Source organism: Convolutriloba macropyga, chromosome 8, assembly GCF_964194025.1.
Source record: "Convolutriloba macropyga chromosome 8, txConMacr16.3, whole genome shotgun sequence".
NCBI classification, from domain to species: Eukaryota; Metazoa; Xenacoelomorpha; order Acoela; family Convolutidae; genus Convolutriloba; species Convolutriloba macropyga.
Window position 1 is genome coordinate 37,425,619 of NC_134475.1, and position 13,570 is coordinate 37,439,188.

Here is a 13,570-nt window from a genome sequence, read left to right on the forward strand (position 1 = left end):
AACTTACTTGAAAACAATTAACTATTATTATTATTATTATTATTATTATTATTATTATTATTATTATTATTATTATTATTATTATTACTATTATTATTATTATTATTATTATTATTATTATTATTATTATTATTATTATTATTATTATTATTATTAGTATTATTATTATTATTATTATTATTATTGTTATTATTATTATTATTATTATTATTATAATTATTATTATTATTTTTATTATTATTATTATTATTATTATTATTATTATTTTTATTATTATTATTATTATTATTATTATTATTATTATTATTATTACTATTATTATTATTATTATTATTATTATTATTATTATTATAATAATTATTATTATTATTCTGATTATTATTATTATTATTATTATTATTATTATTTTTATTATTATTATTATTATTATTAAAGTTTTTTTAATTTTTCCGACAAATCCTCCGCAATGTGTAATATTATGAGCAGGAGTGTGAGCTTCTTTTTGTGACAGTCTGATTCAATTATTGTTATCAGAGCAACAGAAAGCGCAAACTGTCAGAGATGGGCAAGAACTTCAAGATAAAAAAAATTTTAGCCTTTGTCAAAAATTTGCTCTGGTTTGTACAGCATGGCTAACTTACTTGAAAACAATTAACTATTATTATTATTATTATTATTATTATTATTATTATTATTATTTTTATTATTATTATTATTATTATTATTATTATTATTATTATTACTATTATTATTATTATTATTATTATTATTATTATTATTATTATTATTATTATTATTATTATTATAATTATTATTATTATTATTATTTTTCTGATTATTATTATTATTATTATTATTATTATTATTATTATTATTATTATTATTATTAAAGTTTTTTTTAATTTTTCCGACAAATCCTCGGCAATGTGTAATATTATGAGCAGGAGTGTGAGCTTCTTTTTGTGACAGTCTGATTCAATTATTGTTATCAGAGCAACAGAAAGCGCAAATTGTCAGAGATGGGCAAGAACTTCAAGATAAAAAAAATTTTAGCCTTTGTCAAAAATTTGCTCTGCTGCAGCAGATTATGTTTAGTTTTTTTTTCAATAACAAACTATCTCGCCATGCAAAGCATTAGTATCACGTTGTAAAAATTAACCCACCAACTGAAAAGTTTGATACAGTTTGTCTCTGTTTTTTTTCAACCGATCGTTTGCTGAGGATTGTTTTCTTTTTTTCATAAATTGTTTCACAAAAGAGCCCATTTATTCATGACTTTTTTGTTGCTGGTTTTGCTGTTTTAGGATATCAAAAAGTTAAAACTACTTCTTTCAATTCAAACTGGGCAATCCGAAACAAAAACAATTCAACGACTTAAACATAAAAGGACATATACCAATGAAACGAAAATATTATGAGAGATTTCAGAACAAGAAGAGCTTCAATTTGATTTAAATAGAGCTATAAAATGGTCGGGCTCAAACAAAATAAATTTCAACTTTGACAAATTTAGCATTTTCGAAATCTCATACAAAAATAAATATGATTCGTCCGCAGAGTTATTTGCAAAAGGCATTGCTACCAAAAACGAAAAACAAATTAAGCACCTCGGAATAATTTTTACGCCCAGCATGACTTGGAATTGTCACCCCGATATGACCAGAAAGAAAGAATTTCAGAAATTTATTTATCCTAGAAGACTAATACACCGCCCCACAAAAAATAAACTGTCAAATGCATATTAGTGGAAACATTTATATTCTCTGCGGTTGTTTATGCGTCAAATATCTGGAACCCAGGACCTCAATATCTCCAACGCTTGGACAAACTGCAAAGATCAAGTTTAAAACGGATAATTTGCCGTTCAATTTTGGGTGAAAAGGAATACGTTGAAAGCTTCATTCGAAATCGCTTATTGCCAGTCAGTGATATTGTAGTCCTTAACGATCTAATTTTGGCCAATAAACTTCGGTTGTGCAAAGACCAGATCAAGTGCAAATTTTTATTCTGAAACCAGAAGATCTTTTTATTAACGTTCTGAAGGTAATTACTTTAACGAGGTTGCCTGATTCAAAAAATTTTTATCTCATTTAAACAGTTTTACTAACTATTCACCACACAACATTCCATGTCAGTTTCAAAGACAAGTGAAAAAGATTTTGAAAGGGGAATCAGTGATAAAATTTAAATATAAAAGTTACCCTTGAAGAGGGAAAGTCTGCCAGAAATTTTAATTATTGAAACTTGATTTTCCCCTATTCTGAGGACTACCAAGCTGGTTATAACTATGTTTGGTTGAATTCATTATTATTTTTTTTTCTATTTTCGTTATTTTTATAGTTTTTTGGGTTCTCAAAAATAACTAGCTCAATTCTAAAGCAGACTCAAATTCGTTAAGGAAAAAACAACAGATAATGGAATGAGAAGAATTGCAAAAGTTTAGAAACATTGATTTCACCTTACAATTCAAAGGGGACTGTTAAGAAGCAAGCAACGCGCAATTAAGCATAAATCGTGTTCCTTTATAGCTTTCCTTATCAACGACGAACACGAATCCCATGCTTATTTTGAAATATTTCCCATATCTAAAAAATCTTCCTGCAAAATTAACAATTTTAGCGACAAAATCGAGCAACCGATCAACAACAAAGTAAATTAGAGAAAAATATGGTAAGAAGAACTAGAATCCAAAAGATTAAGAAAAACGTTCAGACAATTAAATTGGCAACAATTTGCCTCGCCTCTTTTGAAGAAACCTTCAACAGCAAATGCCTGTACATGTACCAAATAATACAAATTTTACAATATTATAAGAAATCACTAGTCACATGTCACAATCTTTTTGGGACGTTTCATAGTTATTTAATTGAAGTTGAACCTCGGAGAGGAAGAAGTGGAATCTGATCTATGAAGATAGTGATTCTGTTGAATCGGTCAGAATTGAACACTCTTTGAATACTGTTTCCACGATCTTTTTAGAGATAGAATTGAATTAGTCAATATCCCTAGATTATCCCAAAAAGGAATAATCATTATTCCAGTATTCACAAGAAAATGGTTTACGTACTTTTTGTCGAATCATTTGTTAAAGGTCTGAGAAATTTTTGGAATGTGAAATAGAGAAACTAATTGACGCACTTTCTGAGCTCGCAGGTTACTGTTGTTAAGAGAAAAGGCGAGTTTGAGACTGCCAGAGAAAATTTTCACTGTTTTTCAAGTTGCATCACCTGATACTCTTAAAGACAAAACCACGTTAAATTGTAGAGACTAAATAATAAATTTAAAACCAGAAAACAATTTCCTTGGAGCATTTTTTTGAGAGATAGTTCAAAAAACAAAAGAGGTTAAGTTTTGTATATTTGCCCAAGACATGAGCACTCAGGAACACACTTCCGAAATCGGACTGCTCACAAAAAAGATTTTCAACACTTTTGTTCTCTCATATTTAAAAATCTTTTGTTCCACTTGCAAGTTTGAATCAAAACTTCATAACGGCATTAGAAAACCAGCTCAACTGAGTCAACGAAACTGGTTGCGATAGAGAAAAGCTTGACTCAGCCTCAGACCTCAGAACCAAACTGGAAGTACAAGTCTTGCTGCTTTTTTAAAAATTCTTTTGAAAGTACCCAACTTAAACATTTTGACAAAAGTATTTTTAAGCTGACGGTTTGAAAAACTGAACAGTCTCACTGCCTCCCGAGGTTAAAAATTTTTTTTGGGAAACAAACTAACCGCATGAAACAACATGGTGTGGTTTTCTTCTCATCTCCTTTGGACATTATGAACTCGAGTGAAAATTTTTGATTGCTAACTGCAATAAAAATATAATATCAAATTGATGCAGTGCGGTAAACATTCGTTTTTCTTCCTTTATTGAAGTCTAATCGGCTGTAAATTTTGAGGTTTGCCATCATTTTTAGCCTAACGAAATCTATGCAAAATTATTGTGGCGAATGTGCTGAACGTTTTCTAGATTCAACATCCGCACAAACTAGGGTTCCATACATTATTAGGGGACATTTTTAAACTAACGGTTTTCAAGTAGTACAATTATAAACAATTGGACAAAAAAGCAAAATTTCAAACTTACTTTTTGAAATTAAATAAATTGCGCTTCAAAAATCACAACTCATTAGTGAGTGTTGTTGCTTCGTTTCTGTTGCTCGAGTTAGCAATCTATAATTGAAGTTAAAGAATCTCCTAAACGAAAAAAATGGAGAGATAGTTTGTACTGTCATGAAAAATGGAAAGTTAGATGCTTTGAAAGGGAATGTCACCTCATCGCACCAAACAAAACTGTCGAGTTGAGAGCACTTAATTAGAACGGATAATTAATCCGGCATATAATCTAATAAATTAATAGCACTACACTAGGCGCTAAACAAATTACCGGGCGCTGAGACTAACAAGGTATTGGTAAAAACAACTTTGTGCTTATAAATAATAAGCTTGCCTCAATTCAGGCTTGAATCACCTCGACAAGAATTGGAACTGCGCAAACGGATTATTTCACTAGATACTAATTAATATCTCTTGATCTGTTGATTTGTGCAGCTGACAGAGGCAGTTAGGAAACTTTTTCTATACCTCAACAAAAAAACGCAGGTCGCTTAAAATGAAGGAAGAACGGGTTCAACTCAGTGTTCTGACACAACCACAGTTTTGCAGCGTTTTTTAAAGGTGGAAAGTAGATGTTGGGTGCCGGTAACATAAATAATTGATTCTCTCAGTTTTTAAAGATCCAGGTTATTTTTCAATAAATTTAATAAATATTCCTTGGAATAAAAGAATAGTTATGGTAATCATATTTCCCCTCAAAAGGGAATATTAGAAGACTGCTCACTATGAACGAGATCGAAAGATGCGCTGAAGATTGTATCCCGAACAAACAAGTACGGGACAAACCAATTCACCCAAATAACGCATCTCACCTCCATTCAGTTTTTATTTAGTAGGAGTATTTATTTAGACCACCAATTTCGTAAATTCAATCTTTCAGCCCCCCCCCCCCGCCTCGCAACTTAACATTAAGTTGAACGCAAACCAGTCATAGGCATATATTTTTGCCTTTGACTTTTATATTTTATCAGGTTAGACTGGCATACATATAGAGATCCGCAGTGCGTGTGATCTGTAACTGTCGGGTCTGATTTGATAACACTCATAAATGCATAAATGCATTTCGGTTCATTGATTTTAAGTATTGCTTTTTAATCAACACCTGTTGCGATAATAGCAGTTAAATAAACTGCCAGTGTAATAAATTTTAGTGCCCGATCGACACTGGAAAAACACCTCAGCATTAGACTACGAGTTTATCACACTCTTTTATCGCCATTGTTATTAAATAAACAATGGCGATAAAAGAGTGGTGATAAACTCGTACTCTAATGATGGAAACAGTTTGATAAACTTTTAGTCTAAAAAAACTCGTGTGGCGTGTGTGTTGTGTGTATGCGGTGTGTGTGGTGTTGGTGTGGTGTGTGTGTGTGTGTGTGTGTGTGTGTGTGTGTGTGTGGTGTGTGCGTGTGTGTGTTGTGTGAGAGTGTAGTTTGTGTGTGGTGTGTTTGTGCTATGTGTGTTGTGTGTGTGTTGTGCGTGGTATGTGTGTGTGTGTTTGCGAGTGTGTGTTTGTGCTGTGTGTGTTGTGTGTGTATGTGTTGTGCGTGGTATGTGTATGTGTTTGCGTGTGTGTGCGCGTATGTGCGGGTGTGTGCGTGTGTTTGTGTTTGTGTTTGTGTGTGTGTGTGTGTGTGTGTGTGTGTGTGTGTGTGTGTGTGTGTGTGTGTGCGTGGGTGCATGTGTACATGTGTGCTTTGATAAACTTGTAGTCTAAAAAAACTTGTGTGGCGTGTGTGTAGTGTGTGGTGTGTATGTGTGCGGTGTGTGGTGTGTGTGTGTCGCGTGTGTGTGGTGTGTGTGTGTGTGTGTGTGTGTGAAAGTGTGTGTTTGTGTGGTGTGTGTGGTGTGTTTATGGTGTGTGTTTGTGAGCGTGTGTGCGTGTGTGTGTGTGTGTTTGTGTGTGTGTGTCTGTGTGTGTGCGTGTTTGTGTGCGTGTGCACGTGTTTGCGTGCGTGTGCGTGCGTGTGTGTGTGTGGTTGTTTTTGTGGGCGTGTGTGTGTTTGTGCGTGTGAGTGTGTGTGTGTGTGCGCGCGTAGGTGCGTGTATATGTGTGTGCGTCCCTTTCCTTGTGTGTTTGTGTGGGTGTGTGTCTGTGTGTGTATGTGTAAGTGTGTGTGTGTGTGTGTGTGTGTGTGTGTTTATGTATAAGTGTATGGTTGTATGTGTGTGTGGGAGTGGGGCGCATGAGGACAAAACGAAGAACAGATCCGAAGAAATATCACTTACCTTTGAAAATGTAATTGTCCACAAAAAATGAAAATGAAAAACCAATAAAACTGTGTTCAAATTTGAAATGATCGCAACAGGTGTTGATTAAAAAAATTACCACAGGGTTGTTATCGCCCTCGAAGTTATCATAACACCTCGGCTTCGCCTCGGAGTTTGATAACTTCTCGGTGGCGATAACAACCGTGTGGTAATATTCATTAATTGAACCGACTATTTTGCGTAACCAATTGGATTAACTCACGAAACGAGTTTATTTACATATATTGTTCATTTTCAATTTAAAAATGAATGCAAAATAGCATCTCAACCTATCGCATTTCAACTTTTTTAATGATTTTAATGACTGCTTTTTTACTTTTACACAGGAATGGGGTGGGAGGGTTCCTCTGTTCCTGCATGACAAAGGAGACGTGGACATTGCAGTGTGTACTCTCTTTCACAAGGCTCCACTACCCAAAGTCGACAAACTGCTCAACCTCATTGTTAGTACATTCATAAATATTACTACTACCCGTATCAACGCTAAAAACGAAAAATTATGTAACATTGGCGTTGAATTTATGTAAGATCAACGCTTGAGCGTAGATCTTAGATGAATTCAACTCATTCAACGCCAATCCTACATATTTTGCGTTGAATTTAGCGTAGTTCTTACACATTTTGCGTCGAATTTAGCGTAGATCTTACATATTTTGCGTTGAATAAAGCGTAGATCTCACATATTTTCAACACATTCAACGCCAATCTTACACTTTTTTTGCTTTGAATTTAGCATATATCTTACATATTTTGCGTTGAATTAAGCGTAAATCTCATATTTTCAACGCATTCAACGCCAATCTTACATATTTTGCGTTGACACTACTTAATTTTGCTTTTTGATATTTCTGTGGGCCAGCGAACGTGGGGGGAGGGGGGAGAATTTGGAGTACGTCTGGAGGGGGTGGGGCGCAGTCTAGGTGAGTACGTGCGGAAGGGGGCACGTGGGGGTGAGGTTGGGGGGGGGGTACTACGTGTGGGGGGTACGAGTGGGGTGCTGGGAGGGGTTTGTGGAGGGGGTGCGTGGGTGGGGGGCTAGGGGTTACGTCTTGGGGGGGGAGGGGGTGAGTTGGGTGGTCTATAGGGGGGGGGGGGGGGAGGAGGTAGGTTGGGTCAGGGGCAATTTTTTGCAATTTTTTCTATAAATCAGAAACTTAGAGCACAATTTGAACAAAAATCGAATGAGATCTGAGCTGAATTCAACGCAAAATTATTTAAGATCTACGCTTAGAAACGGCAAAATTATGCGAAACGTGATGTTACAGTCCGATTTGTAAAGAGTGCGGATCCTAAGAAAATGCAGGTTCTGTGGCAGCGTGGTAGAAGAGGTGACAAGTAAACAGGAGGTCAGTGGTTCGAGTCCCATACCAAGAGTTTTACGCGTTTAATTTTTTTTGTAAAGTGAACGCTAAATTCAACGCAAAATATGTTAGATCAACGCTAAATTCAACGCAAAATAATTAAGATCTACGCTAAATTAAACGCAAAATATGTAAGATCTACGCTAAATTCTGCACAAAGTATGTAAGATCTACGCTAAATTCAACGCAAAATATGTAAGATCTACGCTAAATTCAACGCAAAATATGTAAGATCTACGCTAAATTCAACGCATTCAACGCAAAATTATGTAAGAAAATTGCGGTGAATTTTCCGACCTGCAACGCTAGTTACCGCTGATCTTAGATAAATTTGGCAAAATTCCTCGGCCCGGGTTCTCTTCAATTATTGTAAGATAAGGTTGTGTATGTGTATGAATGTGTGTCCGTGGGGTGGGGGGGGGGGGGGTCGTAAAGGCCCGATTGCCAAAGAAAATTGATTCTGGGAATTTTTCTGAAAAACCTTTGAAAAGTTTTGCTCAAATGTTTCCTGGCCTATCCGGCTTCCTTCGTCAGAATTTTTCGAGACCTGGACTAATTTTAATCTTTGTATTTTTGTGGTTATAGAATAGTCTTCTGAGCAAAGCCAAAACCAGTTTCGACGCCATTTTTGCCAACAAGTCTCTCATGTCAAACACAAAAGCACAGGAGATGGCCAACACCGTTTTCAACTACATGGAACGCAAGCCAGAGTTCGAGGTGCTGCAGACACTGCAGATGAAGACCAATAATCAGGATGGCGCAACAGGAGGGGGAGGAGGAGGCAGCGGGAGTGGGGGAGGTGCCAGTCACTATAATGTGGCATCGAGACATTCTGTCAGCGGGGCCTCGTCAAGGTATGTGCAATGCCCAAATTTACTCCGGGAGGGGAGGGGGTTCTCTTTTCAGGGGGTTCCAGATTTAGTCCAGCCAATACATAAGGCTGTTGTTTTTGAACTGATGATTTTTTTTTATTGAATTGAGAATTTCAACCATATATTTTTATCATCTTATTTTTACCATTTTATTTTGGTTTAAAAAGATTTTGTGTCTTTTTAATTTGGTTTGGAAAGATTTCTTAGCTGACCATGGACTCTCACAGCTACCCTTCTAGTGAAATTGGTATCCAAAAGTTTGGTTTCAGGGTGATTGCCTGCAGGGTGAAATCCCACATCAACTATCCGGCAACAGACCATTTTCACAATTTGATATTGCGGCATTAAAATTTCAGCAACATGAGGATCTGAAAATTTGAATAATTGCATTTTTTTATCAGTCAAAGATGTTTTAAAATCGGTAGGAATTATATTCTTGGTGCTAGCTATATGCTTTGTCATTGCTTCTTAGGGCGGACCGTCTGTTTGGCGTTGATCTGATGACAGGTGCAGTGCGTGGACGGGAGGACTTGGAACTGACTAGTCCAGACTCACGGAGGACGTTTGCTTTGGCTCAGGGACTCCTCGAACACAACGAACAGCTGTTCCCTGGATATCCGGCAGAGATACACATCAAGTAAAACTTCCATTCTCTTTTTATATGAATTACCCACTTCTTTTTGGCTTTTCTTTCTCGAGCTATAACCCCTATTCTGGGTTTCATAGGGAAGAGGAACATTGATAAAGATTTGTTCTAAAACTGAAGTCAAAATTCTTTTTAATATCTGGTAAAGCGTTTGCAGGTTAGTAAAATACTCTAGGTAAATTTCACGTGTCAGTTTTTGCAAGTTAGCTTTTCGGTATTAGCACCTGCAGTATGCTGACTACAAAGCGCAGATGAAAGGCAGAAATAGAATAGTCAGAAGAAGGTATTGGTATCTGTTTTTAAACAAACTTTTAATAAACATCGAGTCACCACTGTCTTCGGAATTGCTCATTAATAGTTAAAACACTCATGTGCATAATTTGAAATGACTGAAGTCTGTAGGATGCAGGGAATTGTTATAACCAGATATTGTAAATTAGATAATTTAGGTTAGACAAAATATCGTAAGTTAGACAAGTTAATTAGGTGTTTGAAGTAAGGGTTCTTTCTTAAGAGGTTATTGTTTCGAATGCGCCAGAGAGGGGAGTTGAGTGATATATCTTAAACAAACAAATTAATGAACAAAAGCATATTGAGCTGTCGATATATTTCATTTACTTAGCAAAGTTGTATTTGTGCATCAGGCCAAAGTCGAAGTGAGTGACTTATATTTAGAAGTAAACTAGAGTGCGAACATTTGAACTGAACTAGATACTTTGAACAGAATTGGAATTTCAATTTGAAGTAACTGAAAATGCAATTTCGAAATTGCAAAATAATGGGCATTTGGAGATCTGGTACACTCAACTCTTTAAGTTATATTCATCATTGGACTCTGAAATTTTGTGACGAGGTTCCCTTAGTGGTTGTTCAACTATAGTATGGATGCGCGGCCAGTTACACGTTTTCGATCAGAGTTATTAGCACGGGAAGTGGTGTTATTCGAAGTTTCTTTTCATATTTTGCAGTATATATTTGATAGTTTCTGGATGAATTAACGGTATAAAGCAGTCGTACCAGCATATACTGGTGTAGTAATGTATTGGGTGAGCATGGGAATGGTTTAGAAGGTTGTGGGAGAAACTTATTTGCTTTTTGAAATAAGAAAAGTCAATTTATCAGTTTTTCTAAAAACCCTGGGTTTAAAATTTGTCCGACCCCTCCCGGGATGAGAAGGAGTTATTGGTTGATAACTGGTCAATGATGGGAGGAACCCCTAATGGTCCTCTATTGCGAGTATAATTTTCAGGCCAATCCGACCATCCACCCCCGCCCCCCCCCCGTTTTTAACACCGGAAGTAGCGTGATTTGAAGGTTTTTAGGTGTGTTACTGTGAAATATGACTGTTTGATTAAGAAATAAAGGGATTAATCAGTCGTAATGTAATGCACGTATGAATTAAGGATTTTGCATGATCTTGGGAAGGGTTTAGGATGTAAAAAAGCGATTTTTGAGAACATTGGTAATTATCACAGGAATGTAGTTAGCACTTAAATTGAAATAGTATTTTTTCCAGAAGTTGAAGTCGGATTGACCTGAAATTTGGTGGATAGACTAATTTGGGTACGAGGAGTCCGATTTTAATGTCAGACTTGAAACCACACCAACCTGCACGGAATAAGCGCACGCCCGTGCTGCGGAAGGTAAAATTTGAATTGCTTGTGGAGTATCGGTAGTAGCCCTATATTTTTTGGAGGGTGAGTGTAATTTTTCAAGGTCTTTCGATTAGTGATATTTTTAACACCAGATTCCGACCGGTAGTCGGTGTTTCGGGATAACTCGAGTACCGAAAACCAGAAAATGGCCTTTTTGAGCGGCCGAATGAGTTTGATATGGTATACATATGATAATCCAGGACAGTTAGTGACAAAAATACCCAACTCAGTCAATTTTTACGAACTCGGATTTTTCGGGTTTCGGCACTCACGACTCGTTAAAAATTTTCGAATTGCAAACGACTCTCAACAGCTGATCCGTTGGTCATAAAACTTAGCAGGCAAGTTGGTGGCAACCTGTATTTACTAAAAGTTTTTATTCAAAGACGTTTTGACCACTACGTCCCGAGATATTGCGTTCTGAATTTTGAGGTCATCCGGGAAGTTGATGAAAAGTCTGCGCGGTTATTGTTCCTGTTCTATTGGGAGTTAGGTTATGTAAACTTGTAGTAAACTTGCAACTACAAAAGAATTTTCCATGACAATAATTAGTTTTGATAAACTTGACTCCTCATTTTGGAGGGGAGACCTTTGGATGACCCCTAGAGGTCAAATTGTGGGCTTTTAGGAAAAAGAGATTTTTGGGCAGTTTTAACTGGGGAATTGCATGAAATGTTGAGAAAGCTCAGAATAACAGTTGCTCTTAGCCTTGGGGATTGAGATTAGTTATTTATTCAACACATGACTTTCGACAGGGATTGATTGCAGCTAGTTCATTTGACAGCGGAAATAGAAAAATATGAACTTTACAGAACAACGTTCAATGTTTACTAAGCAAACACTGATTGACATGTCAAGTGCATGTTTGAGATGAAGCGAAGTAGGTTTGTTTACATAAGAGTCCAAAGGTCATTTCCTTAAGATAAGGAGAAAGTTGAACAATGGCTGGTAGCAGTTGAATGACAGCATAATTTGATACTGATTTGTTTGCATAGCAAACAAAGCCTTCCTACAGAATGTGACAGATTTCAAGTATAAGTTGCAATGTTTTCATAAGAGATTAAGGTTTGTTTGCTTAAGATAAGAGCATATTGGTTGAGTATAAATTGAAGTGACACAGGGAAATTTTGGCACAGGCGGATTTTGGAGATTTTGGGAGAACTTCAGAAGCGAGAGAAAGTAGTTGGTTTAGTGGGACTAAACTGTAACAGATAGTGTGAGAAGCAAGGAAGAGATTGAGAGTGAGATTGAACTCTGGAATTTTGTAATTGCAAGACCAGTTGGGATACTTTGAGCGTTTTTGATTTAGTTCGTTTGGGAAGTGAACCAAAGATACTGTTATTATTAATTTAATTACTATTATAAATTGTCTGTGAGTTTGTCTTTTCCACTGATGTGCAAGTAATTCTCCTACCTTTGTTATCCAATTAAATAGAATTTAGTTTACGAGCCCCATTGTGAATTAACTTATTTCAAGGCAATCTAATTTGCAACAGTATACAAGAGTGGAAGAGGGGAAATAGAAGAGTAACAAAATAACGCTCGCTTCACCAATTCAAAACCTTTGGTTTATTTTATTTGATCGATCTTCTGGGCGACAGAGTCCCCTCACTGTTCAGCCTAGCAGAAATTAAGATGAAGACAGTGGCACTCCTGGGTGGGCTTCATTTCTTTGTTACTTTCTGCTGTGATTTATTTTCCGATTAGTTGGAGAGCGTGCGATATTTTTCGTCGCTCAAACTGCTGAGAGCACACCGAAAGTTGGCTTAAAGTAGCGATTTGGGTTACCAATAGCTTGAATATGTTTGCTTATCAATTAGTGAAGCGTTTTCCTACACCAGGCTGGCTACGAAGTTTGGGAAGTTTGGCGTGAACATTATTTGAGCCTGGCATGAAGCTGGGATGAAAAGATGAAGAAATGATGAAGTGGTTGCCTACAAAATTGCTGGGCCTTGAATGCAGTAAGTGATTTACCAAGAAGTTGTTGCCGGTCGACTCCAGGGAAGCAAGCATGGACACTGACAGTGACGCTGTATCAGTTTGACATACGATTGTCTGACGATCCACTTTTTTATGAGCGAAGCTACAATTTTTTTGTTAGAGAGAAAGCGGAAAATAGGGAGGAATTCATTGAAAACAGTGATACTACGGATCAGAGAACACGACAGCAGTGTTCTCAAAGGCAGATAATTGATACAAGTAAGGGCGTTGACATTTCTTCAATAGATAGATTTCGGCAATCCGGCAAAAGTTCTGAAGCGTTTGGCATTTGGTCCAGCATTGGTGTATCAAGAAAAGGAGTTTTCGGTAATGATCTGTTTGGAGAAGTGGAAGATACGAAAGTTGCTGAGAGTGGTAGTAGATTGGGAACTCCAGGTTACGGCGATGAAGTAAGCCTAATAGTAGTGTTTCGGTCGAACCAGCGGATGAGCATCAAGCAGAAAGTGCTAGAATTGACAGAACGGGGAAATCCGATTAGAAGTCAATGGCTAAAGTGTTGCACAGTTGGGTTCATGATGATCAACAGCCTGGGAGTGAGGAATCTAGACTGTTTTCGATGGATGCTGAGCAGAAAATGGAGAGAAGAATTGTATCGCGTTTTCCGAACATTGCAAGGCTTTTGCTGGAGAACCGATGGTTGAGCCG

General features: G+C 36.5%; 1 protein-coding gene across 1 annotated transcript in view; it reads left to right on the forward strand.

Annotated features, from left to right (window-relative positions):
- Nucleotides 1-13,570, forward strand: part of LOC142344104 (uncharacterized) — a 72,075-nt gene that overhangs the window by 52,097 nt on the left and 6,408 nt on the right. Inside the window, exons 9-11 of the mRNA XM_075395593.1 lie at nucleotides 6,717-6,833; nucleotides 8,337-8,605; nucleotides 9,096-9,260. Coding sequence (XP_075251708.1) covers nucleotides 6,717-6,833; nucleotides 8,337-8,605; nucleotides 9,096-9,260 — 551 coding nt within the window. The remainder of the gene's footprint in view (nucleotides 1-6,716; nucleotides 6,834-8,336; nucleotides 8,606-9,095; nucleotides 9,261-13,570) is intronic.